We start from the raw sequence: 21,700 nt of genomic DNA, 5'->3' as shown, positions 1-21,700 counted from the left end.
ATTATGACCTAGTTGGAAAATATCTTGCGTGTAGAACAGAAATGGGCCATTTGGGAAAGTTTATGCCCCCATAAGTCTCCTACTCTTTTCATTGCATTTGATCAGCATGCCAATCTGTATTTTCACCTCAGTTGTTAAATTTGTCATGAATCCCTAACAACTTTCTCATTGATATAGAATCCCTACAGTGTGCCCATTTGGCCCATTGAGTCCACTCTGAGCTACACCATAAGCCAGTATTTCCCGCTGGTAATCCACCTAGCCTGGATACTATGGGCAATTTAGCATGGCCAATCCACCTGAACTGCACACCTTTGGACTGTGGGAGAAAACGAGTCAACCCATGCAGACATGGGAAGAAAGTGCAAAGTCCAAATGAACAGTCACCAGAGGCTGGAAGCGAACCCAGGTCCCTGGCGCTGTGGGTGACAGGACTAACAACAGAGCCTCTATGCCCTTAGTTTACATGTTTATCTTCTTCCTTCAAGAGGAAAAGAGCCCTTGCTCAGTTTTCCATGATAGGTAGTATCTATGTTATGGATTTATCCTTGTGAATAGTTTTCACATTGTCACCATGTCTTAATGAACTTCTTGTAACTATTTATTGTAGAGACCAATGTGTGAAATGTTTCAGGTGTGGTCTAGTCAGAGCCCTGTACAAGTTTAACATTGGTCATTGGCAGTTCAGAACTTGAACACTGTTAACAGAAGACTAGAAGTTGAAGCTTTTTCTATTGTAATTCCCCCACATCTCCCCCCAACCCCGACATTCTTCTAAATTCAAACGAAGAGATTATTGAAAACACAATCCAGGATGTGTTTGTTTCTTGTGAAAAAGGAGCCTGGTTTGTCCTTTAATTCAGAAAACATTTGCTCAATCTTTACAAAAACAAAACACTGCTGGAGAAACTCAGCAGGTGTGGTAGCATCTGTGGAAAGAAAATAGAGTTAACGTTTCTGGACCACTGGCCCTTCTTTGGAACTGGAGGATGGTTCTGAAGAAGGATCAGTAGACTTGATAATAAAATGTGAGGCTGGATGAACACAGCAGGCCAAGCAGCATCTCAGGAGCACAAAAGCTGACGTTTCGGGCCTAGACCCTTCATCAGGCCTGCTGTGTTCATCCAGCCTCACATTTTATTATCTTGGAATCTCCAGCATCTGCAGTTCCCATTATCTCAGTAGACTTGATACTTTGACTCTACTTTCTGTGTACAGATACTGCCAGACCCTGCTGAGTTTCTCCAAAGGTTTTTGTTCTTGTTTCAGATTTCCAGCATCTACAGGACTTTTTTTTTGTTATGCTTAATCTTGCATCAGTCTGATTCCAACTCTTGCTGAGAACAAGAAGAATTTGCTCCATTTAGAGGAAATGCTGAAATGTGGTCATATGGAAAATCTGGTGTTAAATGACCAATAAGGGTCAAATGAAATGGAAGTTTCAACCAAGACCCTACCCATGATATTCCTGTTTTGTATCTTCTAATTATGTAGAATACAAATCAAAACTGAAACAAAGTTTCAGAACCTAAACTTTATCATGTTCTATTGTCAATAGTATTCACTAAGCAGACACTTCAGTAATTGTTTTTGAAGTTGAAAGGGAAGAATATATGATTTGTTCTCCAAAATGTTGTCTTTACATCTGGCCGTTGTTTGCCCCAGGCACCCCCACACATCATTTCCCACCAGTAAAGGCTGTAACCCAAACGAGAAAGAAAAATGCCAAGCACTGCTTTCTCTGCGGGAAGAAAACTGGATTGGCTACCAGCTACGAGTGCAGGCAAGTACAGATTTACGATTTGTTGTATTCCCTGCTCCTAAGTGGACAAGTTTTCTTGGGGCACGATAGGTTTTGATGTGCTGTTCTAATTAAGAAACTCGGCATTCTCTCTGACAGGTTCAAACAAGTGCTTTGTAAATGACTGTAGAATTCGGTTTAGGTGCCCATGATACCACATTGACACTAAAATTAAAGTTTGATGCTGGAATGCAAAACTGACAGCATGTAGAAAGGGAAATGACCCATTATGGCATTTGAATATGTGCCCTTCGTCAGAACCTCCAAAATAGCACAATTTTTTCTTTCTTTATAGCAGCTGTGTATTTCCAGCACTTTTTAGTTTCATTTTGCATTTACAACATTTATACATTTCCTTTCTATATTTTCTAACAATGAACTCTAAAAGCAGTGAATTAAAAACACAAATGTTCACGATATTGGTAGTTAGTATGTTCCTCACAAGGGTGATTTTAATTTAATGTTGCATGTAATATCTACATTTGGAAAGTCTTGAAGTTTAAACTTTGTGACTTACCTTTCTATCACCCAAATTCATAGTAATAGTTAACTACTTAAGATGTTGGGAGAATTCGCTGGACAGGTGTGAAAACACATGTAGGTGCATTATGGTATCAGTGATAATGGGAACTGCAGATGCTGGAGAATCCAAGATAGTAAAATGTGAGGCTGGATGAACACAGCAGGCCCAGCAGCATCTCAGGAGCACAAAAGCTGACGTTTCGGGCCTAGACCCTTCATCAGAGAGGGGGATGGGGTGAGGGTTCTGGAATAAATAGGGAGAGAGGGGGAGGCAGACCGAAGATGGAGAGAAAAGAAGATAGGTGGGGAGGAGAGTATAGGTGGGGAGGTAGGGAGGGGATAGGTTCTCATTTACTAATTATGCTTCAGTTTTGAATTAAATAACATACCTTGTGATATAAATGATAAGTCTTCATTTATATCCTATGTGCTGCTTTCAAAAGCTATTTGAAATGTAAAGGGATTTACACTTTCTAGACATGTTTGGTTCAAAATGTTTTCCTCATCTAGACTCATAAGTGAATATTTGCTTTCAACAGTGTAACACTTTTTTTAAGAACGTAAAAACCAACAATAGCAGCAGGCAATATGGCCCCTAAATCTGCTTGACCAATGACTCCGCATCCATAACCCTCTGAGGCAGGAAATTACAAAGATTCACGATCCTTTGGGGAAAGAAATTTCTTCATCTTAGTTTCTGGAAAAGTGTTAATGATTTATAGACCCATGTTCTAGATTCCCAGTCCCACCCTGTCAAGTCCTCTCAGAATTTTGTGTTTCAATGAGATCACTTCTTAGTGTTCTAAACTTCAGAGAAGTATAAGACCACTGTAATCAGATTCTTATCATAGGATAACCCAGGGTTCAGTTTAATGAACCTTTTGCTGTACTGCCTTGAGACAATGAAATCCTACTTTCAAAAGGGACAGCAGAACAATGTGCAGAATTCCATGCCTTGTATGACCATCGTAGCAAGACTAACAAGTTGTAAGCAGCTGAAGCCCTCGCAATGAGCCTTGCAGCACCCACTTGATGCAAACTGCCAACTTGACAATGCCATGTTCATCCCTGCTCTGTGTTATCTGTGTGTTAAACAGTTCTCTAGCCACGCTTGTATATTAGCCTCCAACCTCATGATCCTATTTCCATCTCTTGATACAATCTCCACCATGTGAAATGTCTGGCTTTAAAAAGACCAAGATAATAAAATGTGAGGCTGGATGAACACAGCAGGCCAAGCAGCATCTCAGGAGCACAAAAGCTGACGTTTCGGGCCTAGACCCTTCATCAGAGATGACCCTTCATCTAATCTCCAGCATCTGCAGTTCCCATTATCTCTTTAAAAAGACCAGTTGTTTATTAGTCAAAGATTGCTGACCATCATTTATTTGCATTTAGCATCATTTTCGAAGTTTCCAATTATAGAGTGTTAAATGTTTGGTTCATTTTGGGTAGAAACAGCTATGCTTGCTCACAAGCTTGCACCTTGTTAGAGTGTACTAAATGCAAACTCAACCATTAATTAGTAAATAACACCTGGCCAAGTATAGCCTTTGTATATGTGTGTTTTGGATCAGCCCTAAGTTATACCCAACCATTGTGTGTAATGGGCAATGGCATTGATACAATTCCTCCTACTAAAAACAGTGACATATATTCAGCAAGTCCGTTAGGCTTTCCAGCATTCTCAAATTGCGAGCCTTTAATTGCTGACTGGAGCTCCCTCTAGTTGAAGCCCACATCTTGTTTTTAGGGCAACTTGTGCAACAGAACTTGCTGTACCAGGTAACCTAGAGATCCCTGCACACAGTTACCAGATTGAGTGGTTTGGTCTGTGTCCTCGTGTTTTCTTACAAACTGACCTGAGATTAACGAAACTAACAGGTCCTACAAAGAGGTGACTCTCTCACATCCTAGAGGACTGTATTGATGCCTACATTCTCACTGCTGAAAGGATCACAATCTTCATTTGTTAAAGGTTTCCCTCTCAGATGATAATTGTTTAAATGACATTGCTGCATTAGGATTGGGGCCTGTGATGATTGATTGATACCACTTTAAAGGTGGCATGTTCCATACCACATGGTTGAAGCGCCTGATCATTAGAGAACTAAATCACATCCGTCTGTTTGCAGGTGTGGAAACAACTTCTGTGCAACACATCGCTATGCCGAGACTCATGAATGCACGTATGATTACAAGACAGCAGGAAGGAGATACTTACAGGAGACCAACCCTGTTGTTAGTGCACCAAAGCTTCCAAAAATCTGACCCATTTAGTGCTATGTGCAACTCTTCTTGTCAGACTGTGCTAAAAGAACAATAAGAAGTATTTAACTGTTTGCTTAATTTTGACATTGGTCTGGAAAGACAAAATTGCCAATCAGAAGCACACAATTGATGCTCGGTATTTATGTATTATGTAAACACTATTGTGGGTTTTTAGTTTGCATCTTAATTCTTTTTAGTAAATTGTCAGTGTAAAAACAAAATGAATTTCTTGAAGATTTATGCTGTGAATTTAGTTTCTAATGAATGCAGATGTTTTGTTAACTTTATATTTGGTGCAGACAATGCTTTTCTGGCAAATATTTCAAAAATGCACTTTATTAAAAACTTGTCACTACTATTTGACTAAAACAAGCCCTAAGGAAGAGAGGAGCTTTTTTGATGGAAAAAGAAGGCATGTGCATAATGTCTTTGTAGTAATAACATTTTAATTACTTGTCCATTTTAACATTGCAAGTTCTTGTTACAAGTCTATTTATTTCAGTGAAGCATTTGCTTTTCTGCTGCTTTTACAGATGTTGACACCATTGATGACAGGATTCAGTGAAAACTGTACTTAGCTCCCACACTGGGTTGGTTGTGCAATATCTGTAGATTTTTTTTAAAAAAATTCTTTCAAGTTTTATGCACTGTATCAAGATTATCATTCACCTCACTGGAAACCCTTTTCTGAGGTGATTTTAAAACTCATTTGTCTGTCTCTGATCCTCACAAATTATCTGCTACATAATTCTTTGCTTCCATCGCCATATCAAACACATTTTGGCAAAGTGAATCTTTTTGTATTCTTCTCACAATTTTTTAACGTAACACTCTACACACAGTGCTGTTGATTTGTTTTTCGCAAATAAAGATTAGATTGCTCTTAACAAGATTTGAATATAAATTGAATTTATTATTTGCACGCATAATTTTTCTAGTGTGTGTGGGCAACATCTAACCAATATTAAACTAATTTATATTTAAAACCATAACAACATTTTTGAGTTTGTACTTTGTTGCTTTAATATTAAAGTTTTGTCCCATTCATTGCAGTTTATGAAAAAGATAAAATTCAACTGTGCAAATTTTGGAGATTTTGTAAGTGTATCAACTGAGCTAGAAATCCATAACTAACACATGAGACACATTGGGAAAGGCAATTGATACGCCATATAGAGACTTGGTCAGAACTCTGTGCCTCTCAAAATGTGGCTTATCAGGTACGTACCCCTGCAAAAAGAGAGAAGACCCACACAGATGGTCAACAGGATTGAAAAATGCCAATGAAAATCGCACCAGCAAAGGAATAGAATTTGAAGGCTGACATGACTAGAAGCAGCAGTAAATCAAACAGTGGAACTTAAAGAGCATTTCTTGCAGTTTCATGTAAACCGTCTGGTGAGTTAAAGGCATGATGATCATGATGTGTGAAAGTGAAAACTATATGTATAAGTTTGACTGCAGTTTACGTCACTTTTGGTCCATAATTAGAACATAGAACAATACAGTGCACAACAGGCCCTTCGGCCCTCGATGTTGCACCGACCTGTGAACTAATCTAAGCCCGTCCCCCTACACTATTCCCATCATCATCCATATGCTTATCCAAGGACTGTTTAAATGCCCCTAATGTGGCTGAGTTAACTACATTGGCAGGCAGGGCATTCCATGCTCTTACCACTCTCTGAGTAAAGAACCTGCCTCTGGCATCTGTCTTAAATCTATCACCCCTCAATTTGTAGCTGTGCCCCCTCGTACAAGCTGACATCATCATCCTCGGAAAAAGGCTCTCACTGTCCACCCTATTTACTCATCTTGTATGTCTCTATTAAATCCCGTCTTAGCCTTCTTCTCTGCAATGAGAACAAACCCAAGTCTCTCAGCCTTCCCTCATAAGACCTTTGCTCCAGACCAGGCAACACGCTGGTAAATCTCCTCTGCACCTTTTCCAATGCTTCTACATCCTTCCTGTAATGGGGCGACCAGAACTGTACGCAATATTCCAAGTGAGGCCGCACTAGCGTTTTGTACAGTTGCAGCTTGACATCACGGCTCCAGGACTCAATCCCTCTACCAAAAAAAACCTAACACACTGTATGTCTTCTTAACAGCACTATCAACCTGGGTGGCAACTTTCAGGGATCTATGTACAGGGTCATATGTGAATGTATTAGTATTATAGTTATTATAAGAAATTGTATCTCTTGTTAAGTGGAAGAGAGAGGTTTATGTGATGGTGAGATGGTTCACGTGAGGTGATGGGGAGTTACAGATTAGCTAGGAAGGATTTAACGAGAGAGTTAAGAAGAGCAAGGAGGGGACATGAGCAGTCATTAGCAGGTAGAATAAAGGAAAACCCTAAAGTTTTCTATAGGTATGTGAGGAATAAGAGGATGACTGCATGACACCTACCACTAAATCAAACACCTGGCCTGGTTCATTACGAAGTTCCGGATCCAGTGTGGCCTCCCCTCTTGTCAGCTCTTCAACATACTGAGTCAGGAAACCCTCCTGCACACTGGACAAAAACTGGTTCATCCGGCGTACTAGAGTTATAGCAATTCCAGTCAATGTTGGGGAAGTTAAAGTTGCCCATAATGACCACCCTGTTCCTTTCACTCCTGCCCAGAATCGTTTTGCCAATCCTCTCCTCCACATCCCTGGAACTTTGCGGAGGCCTATAAAAAACTCCCAGCAGTATGACCTCTCCTGTCCTGTTTCTGACCTCAGTCCATACCACCTCAGTAGACGAGTCCTCGTCAAAAGTTCTTTCAGCCACCGTTATACTGTCCTTGACTAACAAAGCCACACCTCCCCCTCTTTTACCACCTTCCCTGATCTTAATGAAAGATTTATACCCTGGAGTCTGCAACATCCATTCCTGACCCTGCTATAATATTATTATAGTATTATAGACATAATTCTATAAATATTATTGAAATCTTACTGAACTGGGCAAAGTCTTTTCAAGTAAACCTGTGCAATGCAACTAGAGTGAGAGTCACAGGAGGTGTATTAAATGTTTTTGTTTAATTACATCACTAGCAGCACACAGCAAGTTCATTACATAATTCCTACAGTGTGGAAGCAAGCCATTCTGCCCATTGAGTCCACACTGACAAAAGAACATCCCACTGAGACCTACCCCATCTCTGTAACACTGCATGTCCTGTGGCTAATCCCTTTAGCCTACACAAACCTGGACATTATGGACAAGTTAGCAGGGCCAATCTGTCCAACCTTCACATCTTTGGACAGTGGGAGGAAACCAGAGCACCCAGCAAAAACCCATACAGACATGCAGAGAATGTGCAGACGTCCCACACAGTTGCCCAAGTGTGGAATCAAACTTGGGTCCCTGGTGCAGTGATACAGTTATGCAACCACTGAGCCACTATGCTGCCACTATTATATCTGTCCTTAATAGGGTCTAACCTGTGACTTGTTCTACTTCAGGAAAGAGCAGTTGGTATTTTTCTTCCCTGCCCATTGACAATGTGAATGTTTGTGTCTGGTGATTGCAGTCTGTTCTGGATGTGAGTTTGCTCGCTGAGCTGGAAAGTTAGTTTTCAGACGTTTCGTCTGGTAACATCAGTGAGCCTCCGACGAAGCGCTGGTGTTATGTCCCGCTTTCTATTTATCTGGTTAGGTTTCCTTGGGTTGGTGATGTCATTTCCAGTGTTGGTGATGTCATTTCCCGTTCTTTTTCTCAGAGGATGGTAGATTGGCTCCAAATCAATGTGTTTGTTGATGGAGTTCCAGTTGGAATGCCTTGTTTCTAGGAATTCTCGTGCGTGTCTCTGGCTTGTCCGAGGATGGGTATGTTGTCCCAATCAAAGTGGTGTCCTTCCTCATCTGTATGGAAGGATACGAGTGATAGAAAAAGAAGGGGAAATGACATCACCAATGCAGGAAATGACATCACCAACCCAAGGAACCCTAAACAGATAAATAGAAAGCGGGGCAACACCAGCGCTTCATCGGAGGCTCGCTGATGATGTTACCTAGAATGGTGACTGATTATCTGGGAACAAACCTTCCAGCTCAGTGAACCAGCTTATATCCGGAACAAAATAAAGACCCACTCTTTGTGGACTGAGAGGAGGAGAGCGCTGTGTCGGAGGTGGAAGGAAGACGTCGGGTTGGCTGTGCACCCTTGCAACCGGTGGATCTTAATGCTGGCTTCGGCCTAACGCTGGTTCAGGGGAGCAGCCAACCTGCAACGATGGCTGTGGCAAGTGCTCGTGCCCCAGGTCAGGGGGCCCGGAACACCATCCGCGTTTCCGTGAAGGTGGATGAAGGTGCACCTGTGGACCGCACCTTCTACGTGAAGAGGGTCCTGTTGGACTGTTGTAGGTTCACTGCTGCAGACATTTGCTGCCTGCAGGATTTCCCCAGAGGAGGTTTTTACGATGTAACCTTCAGGAGTGCCACACTTTGCGAGCGCTTCCTGGAGGTTTTCATGGAGAAAGGAGCTGAGGGCCCCCTCTCTGTATTGACTGCTGTCCCGCTGTTCGTGATGCCAGCGCAGAGGAGCCGTATGGTGACTATACACATGTACAACCCGCATGTGCCAGCAGTTGTTGTCCTGACCTTCCTTGGAAAGTATGTGAAGGTGAAAGGGGACCTAACTGACATCATGGACCCCTTTGGCATCTGGACCAGTAAGAGGCAGGTCAAGGTGATGCTGAGGATGGGCGCAGACGGGAACATTGTACACCCACCGTCCAGCTTTGTGATCGGCGGGAGCAAGGGCTACTTGACCTACGCAGGGCAACCTAAAGTCTGCCATGCCTGTAGTAGGTCAGGTCACGTGGTGGCCGACTGCAAAGCCACCATCTGCAGGGAGGAGGGACACCTTGCAAAGGATTGCCCACAAGAGAAAAGCTGCAACCTTTTCAGGGAAGCGGGCCGCCTCCATAGGGCATGCCCGTGGCGGGGGACCACCTATGCCCAGGTCGCCGGCAGGGGCAATGCAGGGCAGGCTCCCCACCCCTGGAGGAGTGGAAGGCACCAGCGCCCTGCAAGGACCCCACTAATGTGCAGGAGGGCCAGGTCGTGCAGGAGGGCCCAGCCCCGCAGGATGAACCCAAGGCCAGCAAAGCACCCCTGCAGGCTCCGCTCCCCACCCAACAACCCGGAGTCGATGGAGGCGGCAACAGGTGACCCAGAGGAGTGGATGATGGTCTGGAAAGCGAGGAGGAAGGCGCGCCGGCGGGCCCAGGCACCACAACCATCAGGCCGGAAGAGGCAGCTACAGGGGGGCTATAAGAGCTCCTCTGACGAGGGAGATTTGGAGGAGGCCCGCCCAAAGCAGAAGCTAAAGATCTCAAGGGAGAGGGAAAGCAGCACCCCGCTTCCAGGTGACGGGAGGCATCCTGAGGCTCCCTCTGACACCCAGCCACATGCTGCTGGGGCCCTGGAGGGCCCCCCGGAACTTCCAGGCAGGAAGGAGGAAACAGTGTGTCCCCAGCCTGACCCAGAGCCAGACTCTCCTGCCTCCGTACCCCCAACGGGCGAATGTGTATGTGCTTTGGACCCATTGCTCCTTTGTTTTGGGTGAAGGAATATAACAGGGTGAGTGGCTACCTTGGTTAACAGGGCAAATATAGGAGAATATTAGATCCAAACAGGAGTCAGATAACATTGCTCAAAAAAATTAGCAAGCCTAAGAACGGGAAACAGCTTAGAATTCCGCAAAAGAGGGCCAAGATGTTAAGAGGGGAACAAGTAAAATATGACAGCCAACTTGTAAGGAACAGAAAAATGGACTGTAAGGGCTTCTGTAAGTATGAAAAAAATTGTGAAAACAAAGGTAGGCCTCTTACAGTCTGAGTTTTGAAAATAAGGCAATGGTAAAGCAATTTAAACAATTACATTTTATTCTGCTTCCACAGAAGTAGATACAAAATATTTCTCAGAAGTGCTAGCGAAACAAGGGTCTTTGGGAAGGAAGAATTGACGGAAATTGATATTAGTTTTTTTTTTAAGGAGAGAGAGCTAGAGAACTTAATGAGACTGAAGGTTGTTTAGCCCCTAAGACCTGATAATGTATATCACAGGGGACCAAAGGAGATGGCCGTGGGGTTGGTTATCATCGTCCTATATTCTGTGAACTTAAAGTAATCCACCTACATGAGTTGGGATTTTCCAAGTCAACAACAGGACATGATGAATGAAATTGATTTGATTTATATAAATAATTACACCTATAATTAATTATAAAGTTAAATTATAATAATTTATATTACTTATCATCTTTAGAAATCTTGTAGAAATCTGTTGTAAGACACTTCACTGCTGTAATCACTTAAAAACAGATGCTGAGCCAAAAAAGGGCCTGAGAGATAGAGTAATAGAATATTTAAGGAATTGGGGTTTAAGGAAGGACTTGGGAGACAGGGACCTTTACTGAAGGAATTCAAGGGTCTAGCTGTTAAAGGACAAAGTACAGCAAAAGTAGGACAGGGCAAGGCAGATGTCAGAGAGCTGATGGAGCGTTCATGAAACAAACTTCTCTTTTGAAGTAAAAGTGGTTTAAATCTGACTGATATGCTAATAATGCAATATGTGATGTGACACAGGATGCAGCACTCTTGCGAAGATGAAAACACTCAAAAGTTGTTTCCATAAATAAACTTTCCTTACCCCAACAATATTCTTTATCAATGATATCAATACATTGTGCAAAAATGGAAAGGGCTGGAGAAACTCAGCAGATCTCGCAATTCTGATAAAATCTCTGGTCTCAAAACATTAACACTGTTTTTCTCTCCACGAGTCTTTGTTTCAGTTTCAGATTTACAACATCTGCAGTTTAGTTTTGTTTTATTTCAAGATTATTATAAGTTGATGGTCTGGTCTGGTGGTTATAGGTTATCAATGATGGTCTGTAGAAATTCATTAAAAAATCCTTAGACATTACCTTCCAAACCCACAACCGCTTCCATCTAGAAGGACAAGAGCAGCAGATACATAAGAAAACCAGAGATAACAAGGTGTAGATAATAAAATGTGAGGCTGGATGAACACAGCAGGCCAAGCAGCATCTCAGGAGCACAAAAGCTGACGTTTCGGGCCTAGACCCTTCATCAGAGAGGGGGATGGGGGGAGGGAACTGGAATAAATAGGGAGAGAGGGGGAGGCGGACCGAAGATGGAGAGTAAAGAAGATAGGTGGAGAAGGTGTGGGTGGGGAGGTAGGGAGGGGATAGGTCAGTCCAGGGAAGACGGACAGGTCAAGGAGGTGGGATGAGGTTAGTAGGTAGCTGGGGGTGCGGCTTGGGGTGGGAGGAAGGGATGGGTGAGAGGAAGAACCGGTTAGGGAGGCAGAGACAGGTTGGACTGGTTTTGGGATGCAGTGGGTGGGGGGGAAGAGCTGGGCTGGTTGTGTGGTGCAGTGGGGGGAGGGGATGAACTGGGCTGGTTTAGGGATGCAGTGGGGGAAGGGGAGATTTTGAAACTGGTGAAGTCCACATTGATACCATATGGCTGCAGGGTTCCCAGGCGGAATATGAGTTGCTGTTCCTGCAACCTTCGGGTGGCATCATTGTGGCAGTGCAGGAGGCCCATGATGGACATGTCATCAAGAGAATGGGAGGGGGAGTGGAAATGGTTTGCGACTGGGAGGTGCAGTTGTTTGTTGCGAACTGAGCGGAGGTGTTCTGCAAAGCGGTCCCCAAGCCTCCGCTTGGTTTCCCCAATGTAGAGAAAGCCGCACCGGGTACAGTGGATGCAGTATACCACATTGGCAGATGTGCAGGTGAACCTCTGCTTAATGTGGAATGTCATCTTGGGGCCTGGGATGGGGGTGAGGGAGGAGGTGTGGGGACAAGTGTAGCATTTCCTGCGGTTGCAGGGGAAGGTGCCGGGTGTGGTGGGGTTGGAGGGCAGTGTGGAGCGAACAAGGGAGTCACGGAGAGAGTGGTCTCTCCGGAAAGCAGACAGGGGTGGGGATGGAAAAATGTCTTGGGTGGTGGGGTCGGATTGTAAATGGCGGAAGTGTCGGAGGATAATGTGTTGTATCCGGAGGTTGGTAGGGTGGTGTGTGAGAACGAGGGGGATCCTCTTGGGGCGGTTGTGGCGGGGTGTGAGGGATGTGTCGCGGGAAATGCGGGAGACGCGGTCAAGGGCGTTCTCAATCACCGTGGGGGGGAAGTTGCGGTCCTTAAAGAACTTGGACATCTGGGATGTGCGGGAGTGGAATGTCTTATCGTGGGAGCAGATGCGGCGGAGGCGGAGGAATTGGGAATAGGGGATGGAATTTTTGCAGGAGGGTGGGTGGGAGGAGGTGTATTCTAGGTAGCTGTGGGAGTCGGTGGGCTTGAAATGGACATCAGTTACAAGCTGGTTGCCTGAGATGGAGACTGAGAGGTCCAGGAAGGTGAGGGATGTGCTGGAGATGGCCCAGGTGAACTGAAGGTTGGGGTGGAAGGTGTTGGTGAAGTGGATGAACTGTTCGAGCTCCTCTGGGGAGCAAGAGGCGGCGCCGATACAGTCATCAATGTACCGGAGGAAGAGGTGGGGTTTGGGGCCTGTGTAGGTGCGGAAGATGGACTGTTCCACGTAACCTACAAAGAGGCAGGCATAGCTGGGGCCCATGCGGGTGCCCATGGCCACCCCCTTAGTCTGTAGGAAGTGGGAGGAGTCAAAAGAGAAGTTGTTGAGTGTGAGGACGAGTTCCGCTAGGCGGATGAGAGTGTCGGTGGAGTGGGCCTGGTCGGGCCTGCGGGACAGGAAGAAGCGGAGGGCCTTGAGGCCATCTCCATGCGGAATGCAGGTGTACAGGGACTGGACGTCCATGGTGAATATGAGGTGTTGGGAGCCAGGGAATTGGAAGTCCTGGAGGAGGTGGAGGGCGTGGGTGGTGTCACGGACTCAACAACTTCTCTTTTGACTCCTCCCACTTCCTACAGACTAAGGGGGTGGCCATGGGCACCCGCATGGGCCCCAGCTATGCCTGCCTCTTTGTAGGTTACGTGGAACAGTCCATCTTCCGCACCTACACAGGCCCCAAACCCCACCTCTTCCTCCGGTACATTGATGACTGTATCGGCGCCGCCTCTTGCTCCCCAGAGGAGCTCGAACAGTTCATCCACTTCACCAACACCTTCCACCCCAACCTTCAGTTCACCTGGGCCATCTCCAGCACATCCCTCACCTTCCTGGACCTCTCAGTCTCCATCTCAGGCAACCAGCTTGTAACTGATGTCCATTTCAAGCCCACCGACTCCCACAGCTACCTAGAATACACCTCCTCCCACCCACCCTCCTGCAAAAATTCCATCCCCTATTCCCAATTCCTCCGCCTCCGCCGCATCTGCTCCCACGATAAGACATTCCACTCCCGCACATCCCAGATGTCCAAGTTCTTTAAGGACCGCAACTTCCCCCCCACGGTGATTGAGAACGCCCTTGACCGCGTCTCCCGCATTTCCCGCGACACATCCCTCACACCCCGCCCCCGCCACAACCGCCCCAAGAGGATCCCCCTCGTTCTCACACACCACCCTACCAACCTCCGGATACAACGCATTATCCTCCGACACTTCCGCCATTTACAATCCGACCCCACCACCCAAGACATTTTTCCATCCCCACCCCTGTCTGCTTTCCGGAGAGACCACTCTCTCCGTGACTCCCTTGTTCGCTCCACACTGCCCTCCAACCCCACCACACCCGGCACCTTCCCCTGCAACCGCAGGAAATGCTACACTTGTCCCCACACCTCCTCCCTCACCCCCATCCCAGGCCCCAAGATGACATTCCACATTAAGCAGAGGTTCACCTGCACATCTGCCAATGTGGTATACTGCATCCACTGTACCCGGTGCGGCTTTCTCTACATTGGGGAAACCAAGCGGAGGCTTGGGGACCGCTTTGCAGAACACCTCCGCTCAGTTCGCAACAAACAACTGCACCTCCCAGTCGCAAACCATTTCCACTCCCCCTCCCATTCTCTTGATGACATGTCCATCATGGGCCTCCTGCACTGCCACAATGATGCCACCCGAAGGTTGCAGGAACAGCAACTCATATTCCGCCTGGGAACCCTGCAGCCATATGGTATCAATGTGGACTTCACCAGTTTCAAAATCTCCCCTTCCCCCACTGCATCCCTAAACCAGCCCAGTTCATCCCCTCCCCCCACTGCACCACACAACCAGCCCAGCTCTTCCCCCCCACCCACTGCATCCCAAAACCAGTCCAACCTGTCTCTGCCTCCCTAACCGGTTCTTCCTCTCACCCATCCCTTCCTCCCACCCCAAGCCGCACCCCCAGCTACCTACTAACCTCATCCCACCTCCTTGACCTGTCCGTCTTCCCTGGACTGACCTATCCCCTCCCTACCTCCCCACCCACACCTTCTCCACCTATCTTCTTTACTCTCCATCTTCGGTCCGCCTCCCCCTCTCTCCCTATTTATTCCAGTTCCCTCCCCCCATCCCCCTCTCTGATGAAGGGTCTAGGCCCGAAACGTCAGCTTTTGTGCTCCTGAGATGCTGCTTGGCCTGCTGTGTTCATCCAGCCTCACATTTTATTATCTTGGAATCTCCAGCATCTGCAGTTCCCATTATCTCTCATAACAAGGTGTAGAGCTGGATGAACACAGCAGGCCAAGCAGCATCAGAGGAGCAGGAAGGCTGATGTTTTGGGCCTAGACTGTTCTTCAGGAGTATTTCTGATGAAGGGTCTAGGCCCGAAACGTCAGCCTTCCTGCCCTCTGATGCTGCTTGGCCTGCTGTGTTCATCCAGCTCTACACCTTTTTTTTCTTAGATTCTCCAACATCCGCAGCTCTTGCTATCACATGGGCAAACCACCTCCTGCAACTCACCTTCCTGGCTTGGAAATGGATTGACATTCCTTCAGTGTCGCTGGGTCATAATCCTGGAATTCCCTCCCTGAGGGCATTGTAGGTAACCTACAGCACATGGACTATAGCAGTTCAAGAAGGCAGCTCACCACCACCTTTTTCTAACAAAATTATATTTGGCTCACACTCCCTGCAGATGGCTACAGAGAGAACCAGAGAATCGGAGTAGCTGAGCAGCTCTTTTGGGAGCTGGTACAGACACAATGGGCTGAATGGCTGCCTCCTATACTATAAAATTCTATGACTCTCAAAGAGACTTAAGGATGAGCAATAAATGTTGGGCCAGTCAGCAATATCTTCCTCATGTCAATGTATAAAAAAATCTTCATGGCAACTAATTTGCACTCAAATAGAGTCTTGGTTTAACATTTTCTCTGGTAATACTGTTCAGCTTGGCATTGCTCTGGAATGCCAGTTTTGATTTTCATGCTCAATACTTGGAGTGAGAAGTAAAAACCTGAAGCTAGTGATTCAAATGTAAGCGTGTTTGTGAGCTAGGTCAGACACAGTGGGGAAGGAGTGAAACTGAAAGCGTGGCTCTTTAAAGAACCAGCACTAACCTGTTGGATTTCCAGTGGAGATGGAAAGTGCATGAGACACCATTGAATTGTTAGCCCTGTTCTGTTCAAGGGTCACTGGACTTGAGATGTTAACTCTGTTTTCCCTCCACGGGTGTTACCAGACCTGTTAATTTTCCTCAGAAATTTCTGTTTTTGTCAACTATTTGTTGCCCATTCTTAATCGTTCTTGGACTGAGTCACTTAGTCATTTAAGAGGGCAGATAAGAGTCAATGCTGTGGGTCTGGAGTCACAGATAGTCTAGATCAGGTAAGGATGGCTGGTTTGCTTCCTTAAAGGAAACTAGTGAACCAGATGGATTTTTACAATCGAAGATAACTTCGTAGATACCATGGATTTATAGTTTTGGTGTTTATTAATATAACCTAAAATCCACCAACAGCAAAGGTGGAATTTAAACCCTTACATCCAACAATTTAGGACCTCAATAGTGTAATCCAATTGTCCAGTAACATTACTATATTGCCACCACCTCTCTCTCTTGGATCTTGTTAACTGTATCCCAATATTTCAGTTTGGGTTCCTTAATTATGTTGCTTGTTTTGTTCACTATCAGAATGGGAATATACCAGAGAAGGAAATAAGAAAACCGCAGTTATGGACCCCCTCACAATATATTAGCCTTGAATGAACAGAAAGAATGCTAGGCTGTTAACTGCAAAGTAGCAGAGTTGGATATGAGCTTAGGAAATAAAAATGGCTTGTGATGTTTGCATCTTACGAGTAATGCAAGCCTTGAATCCTATCAATTAGAATTTGATATGTATTGTGGTTAATATAATTTGAGATGGCTAAAGAATTCTTTTGAGAAGCAACCTTGAATTATACTCAGCAACTGGACTATTGGCTCCTTTGTTCCAACTGAAGTTTTGCTGGGGAAGGTTAACCAACTGGGGTGAATGTAATTATTAGTTTACGGACCCCACATGAAGTGTAAACTAAGCCTGCCTATATAGTTTCCCTTTTTAGCATGCTGCATATACATGCTGAAAGCCAAAGTAGATTAAGGCTCTCCCACGCAGAGTGCACAGTGTGTAAAAGAACAGGTAGTTAAAGCAGAAAGGTTACACACAGTAGGTGCATTTACCAAACACATCTCCATGCACTTTGTAAAGGCCGGCGAAACAGCCTATAGATAGAAAAATACCACAGTTTTCCGCACTGTAGCGGGAGACATAGAGGTCAGAGAACTGTTGAGTAGTAGACCCATTTCTGACATACACAGCCCTCACGTATGGTCTTTTTGTGGCCAAGTGAAATTGCTGTGTTCACTGGGAGTGCCAGTCAGTCTAGAGCAGTGCAAACGGTACTCATAACTAAGGAAAAGAAAACACTAATGCCCTTCACAACGCTTCTGTTTAGATCATTCAGACTTAAGTGTCCGATGTATTTGGTGTGACATGTTTAACAGGAAAATGTTGTGTTGAAACATGAAAGATACAACTTGACTGAGAGGCATATTTTTACAAACTAGAAGCTGGTAGATGGCACAGGAACCTCTCCCACTGAAGGAGAAAGATGTGTGAGGACCGTTAATATTATTGTGTGCATTTTTTTTTGCAACATTGTCAGTAGTTAAGATAGAATTAGGGAAGTCCTGTAGTAGAGTGGATGGTGTCACATGTCCCACAAAGAAGGGGTGTTTATTTCCAGGCTGAGGTGGTAGATTGTCAACCTTTAAATCCTTCCAGCGTGCTAATGGGAGTCAGTAAGAATGGCAGGGTTTCATGGTCAGTGAGAATTGACTATTTCCCAAGAAAGACCAACCCGCCCCCCCCCCCCCCCCCCCCCGACACCCCAATGTTGGTTCTGCAGACTGTACTCTAGAGGGTGGGTGCATTCCTGTGTCTCATGACCTTTGGGCTCCAGTCATCCCTACCCCTGCACTGGCCCAACTCCAGAAGCACAGCCTTCCCTCCATGAAGCCAAAAAACCCAAGTAGTGCTGGAAATTTGAAACAGCGGAGTTACTGGACAAACTCAATCCCAGAGTGTCCCCGAGCGTTAATAACTCTCTGGTGAGGTAATGCAACACCAGCTGGGTCTGACTTGATTACAAGAGTTGTGACTTTAGGAAACTGAGGATCATGCAATCATTGTTAAATAGGGCTGTTGCATTCTGGTTGCTGCAGAGGTGTGGCGGTTTTGAAGAGATTTACCAGGGTGCTGCATAGATTAGAGGGTATGAGCTACACAGAGAGGCTGGCCAAACCAGGGTTGCTTCCTCTGGAATGGCAGAGCCTGAGGGGAGATCTGAGAGAAGTTTATAAAATTATGAGAGGTATAGTTAATATGGACAGTCAATATATTTCCCAGAATTGAAATGTCTAACACGAGAGGGCGTGCAATTAAAGTGAGAGGGGGAAGTTCAAAGGAGATGTGAGGAGCAAGTTTTTTTTTACACAGATTGTGGTATGAGTCTGGAATGTGCTGCCACGGGAGGTGATGGAGACAGATACGATAGGGACGTTTAAGGGGCTTTTAGATAAGCACACAAATAAGCAGGGAATGGAGGGATATAGATCATGGGCAGGCAGAAGGGATTAGTTTAACTTGATGTAATGGCCAGCATGACATCATGGGCTGAAGGGCCTGTTCCTGTGCTGTGCGGTTCTATGTTGTATGTTTTAGGAACTCACTCACTTTATGGAATGGTGTTTCTCCTGCACCTTGAAGATGCTCTTTGGACCAAGGAAATGGAAATGTGAAAAGTTACTAACATGTTCCTGTGACAAGCTGCATTTTGCAAATGTCACCCTTTGAATGGCTGTAGTGACAATGCAACCTGTTTAAAAGAGCCCCAGTGCAGTCAGTCTGCTCCACAGGGACATCAGACCAAAGCCCATATTCCTTTGAGAACAGACAGAAACAATGCTGCTGAGGACGAACCTTCTACAGCCAACCATCGGACTAATCACCTTAATATCAGCCAATGAAGAGTCTAATGCTTGGCATTTTAAGTAAGAAATCTAATAATTTAGCAAGTAGACCTGCCCCACCTTCTTCACCCACCATTCTTCCAACTCCCACTTTATCACCTTCAAACCTGTGCTATGAAAGCCTATGGAAAATGCTAACGAAAGGAGTTGTTGTATCATGTTAAGGTTGTACAGAACATCGGTGCGCCTCTTCTGGAGCACTGAGTCCAGTTCTGGGCACCTTGCTGTAGAAAGGATATTATTAAACTGGAGAGAGTTCAGAAAAGATGTACGCAGAATGTTGCTGGGAATGGAAGGTTTGAGATATAAAAATAGTCTAGAAAAGCTGGCACACCTTTCACTGGAGTGGAGGAGGCTGAGGGGGTGAACTTATAAATGTTTATAAATCATGAGCGGCATAGACAAGGTGAATGACTGACTGGGGTCTTTTCCCTGGGGTGGGGGAGTTCAAAACTAGGGGGTATACTTTTAAGGTGAGAAATGAGAGTTTTAAAAATGACTGAGGAACAATTTTTTTTTACAGGGAGATTGGTTTCCGTGTGGAGTGAACTTCCAGAGAAGGTGGGCTTAGGTACAGTTGCAACATTTAAAAGACGTGAATAGCAAAAGTTTGGAGTGATCTAGGGCAAGCACAGGCAAATGGGACCAGTTTGAGATTATGGTCTGCATGGACTGGCTGGACTGAAGAGTCTGTTTCTGTGCTGTATGATTCTGCGTTATTGATATTAAGTTACCTCTGAAACTCACAGCCTTCTCCAGTTCCTGCTGTTGAGGATGTTCCACAAGCAATTGCTTGACCTCCAATGTGTAGATTTGGAACACTGTTCTTCCATACTTTTCTGATTCCATTCACAGCTGCTTAACCCAGCCAACCTCAGATGCACATTCCCAGAACATGCTTGCCTGCCCTCAAAGTCAGTTGCTTTGATATTATGTCGGCTTACTGCTGAGCACATTAGTTCTGGTGCTGCTGGGGCTGGAGATTCTGGGGTTTGGGGAGGTGTGTGAAGGTGTCAATAGTCAGGGGTGTGGTGAGGTGTGTTAAACTTGGGGCATATCACACCAGGAGCCTGGGGATGAATCCAGAGTAAATTGGTCAAATAGCCACCACGTGTATGATATAACTGAAGAGATGACAAAGTGCTTTTGTGTCTAACAGTTGACACCTTCACACACCTCCCCACACCCCTGACTATTGACACCGTCGCACACCTCCCCACACCCCTGACTATTGACACCGTCGCACACCTCCCCACACCCCTGAATATTGACACCTTCACACACCTCCCCACACCCCATTGACACCGTCGCACACCTCCCCACACCCCTGACTATTGACACCGTCACACACCTGCCCACACCCCTGAATATTGACACCTTCACACACCTCCCCACACCCCTATTGACACCGTCGCACACCTCCCCACACCCCTGACTATTGACACCGTCACACACCTGCCCACACCCCTGAATATTGACACCTTCACACACCTCCCCACACCCCTATTGACACCGTCGCACACCTCCCCACACCCCTGACTATTGACACCATCACACACCTGCCCATATCCCTGACTATTGACACCTTCGCACACCTCCCCACACCCCTGAATATTGACACCTTCGCACACCTCCCCACACCCCTGACTATTGACACCTTCGCACACCTCCCCACACCCCTGACTATTGACACCGTCACACACCTCCCCACACCCCTGACTATTGACACCGTCACACACCTCCCCACACCCCTGACTATTGACACCGTCACACACCTCCCCACACCCCTGATTATTGACACCGTCACACACCTCCCCACACCCTGAATATTGACACCTTCACACACCTCCCTACAGCCCTGACTATCTCCTTGGCCTGTAAGCTTTCTGCTTGTTTTGGACTCCGACACTGTTTGTTCAAGCCCTGCTCCTGCTCCACAAAAATGCTGTTCTTCATGAGATTAGGGTGTGGAGCTGGAGGAGCACAGCAGGCTGGGCAGCATCAGAGGAGCAGGAGCGTTGACGTTTTGGGTCAGGACCATCTGCGGTTTTTACCGTCTGTGTTCTTGATGAGATGTTAACTCATTTACCCAATTAGATAAAAGGAAAATATCCCAAAGAACGATTCGCATGAGGTCAGGGGAGTTCCTGAAAAAGCATCTTGTATAGAGATTTATGTGGTTGTCATCACATTGCTTATTACAACTGGCTAGTCATTAGTTATTTGGCTACCGATTCGTCGAAAGTGGGATAAGTAGAAATAGTATCCCTTCAGGGTGGGAGCAGGCCATTTTCATCAATTTTGGCCCGTTGAATCTCCAATGACTCACCAAAGAGCATCCCACCCAGGCCAACTCCCCTGCCCTATCCCTGTATCCTGCATTTCCCATGGCTAACCCACATATCCTTGGACAGTATAGACCATTTAGTATTCCCAATCCAACCAACCTGCACATCTTTAGATTGTGAGAGGAAACCAGAACACCCAGAGAAAACCCGCAGAGTCATAAGAAGAAGATGCAAACTCAGCACAAATGGTCATTTGAGGGTGGAATTGAACCCAGGTCCCTGGTGCTGAGTGCTACTGTCTCCCCATATTGAAATAGAACAGACTGAAACTGGGCTGGCTGGCAGAGAAAGTGCATGATTGTAATGTGCATTCTTCGTAAAATATGCCTGAGCCACAAACAAGGCTGAAACCTTGGGGCGGTGCTGAG

At 45.8% G+C, this 21,700-nt stretch overlaps 1 protein-coding gene across 1 annotated transcript in view; it reads left to right on the top strand.

The window, feature by feature from the left end:
- Nucleotides 1-5,548, top strand: part of zfand4 (zinc finger, AN1-type domain 4) — an 81,411-nt gene extending 75,863 nt beyond the window's left edge. The window contains exons 9-10 of the mRNA XM_048563738.2: nt 1,666-1,783; nt 4,459-5,548. Coding sequence (XP_048419695.1) covers nt 1,666-1,783; nt 4,459-4,594 — 254 coding nt within the window. The 3' untranslated portion in view covers nt 4,595-5,548. The remainder of the gene's footprint in view (nt 1-1,665; nt 1,784-4,458) is intronic.
- Nucleotides 5,549-21,700: the final 16,152 nt, after the last annotated feature.

Source organism: Stegostoma tigrinum, chromosome 37, assembly GCF_030684315.1.
Source record: "Stegostoma tigrinum isolate sSteTig4 chromosome 37, sSteTig4.hap1, whole genome shotgun sequence".
NCBI lineage: Eukaryota > Metazoa > Chordata > Chondrichthyes > Orectolobiformes > Stegostomatidae > Stegostoma > Stegostoma tigrinum.
The sequence above is the reverse complement of the archived record's forward strand: the minus strand, read 5'-3'. Positions and strand labels throughout refer to the sequence as shown.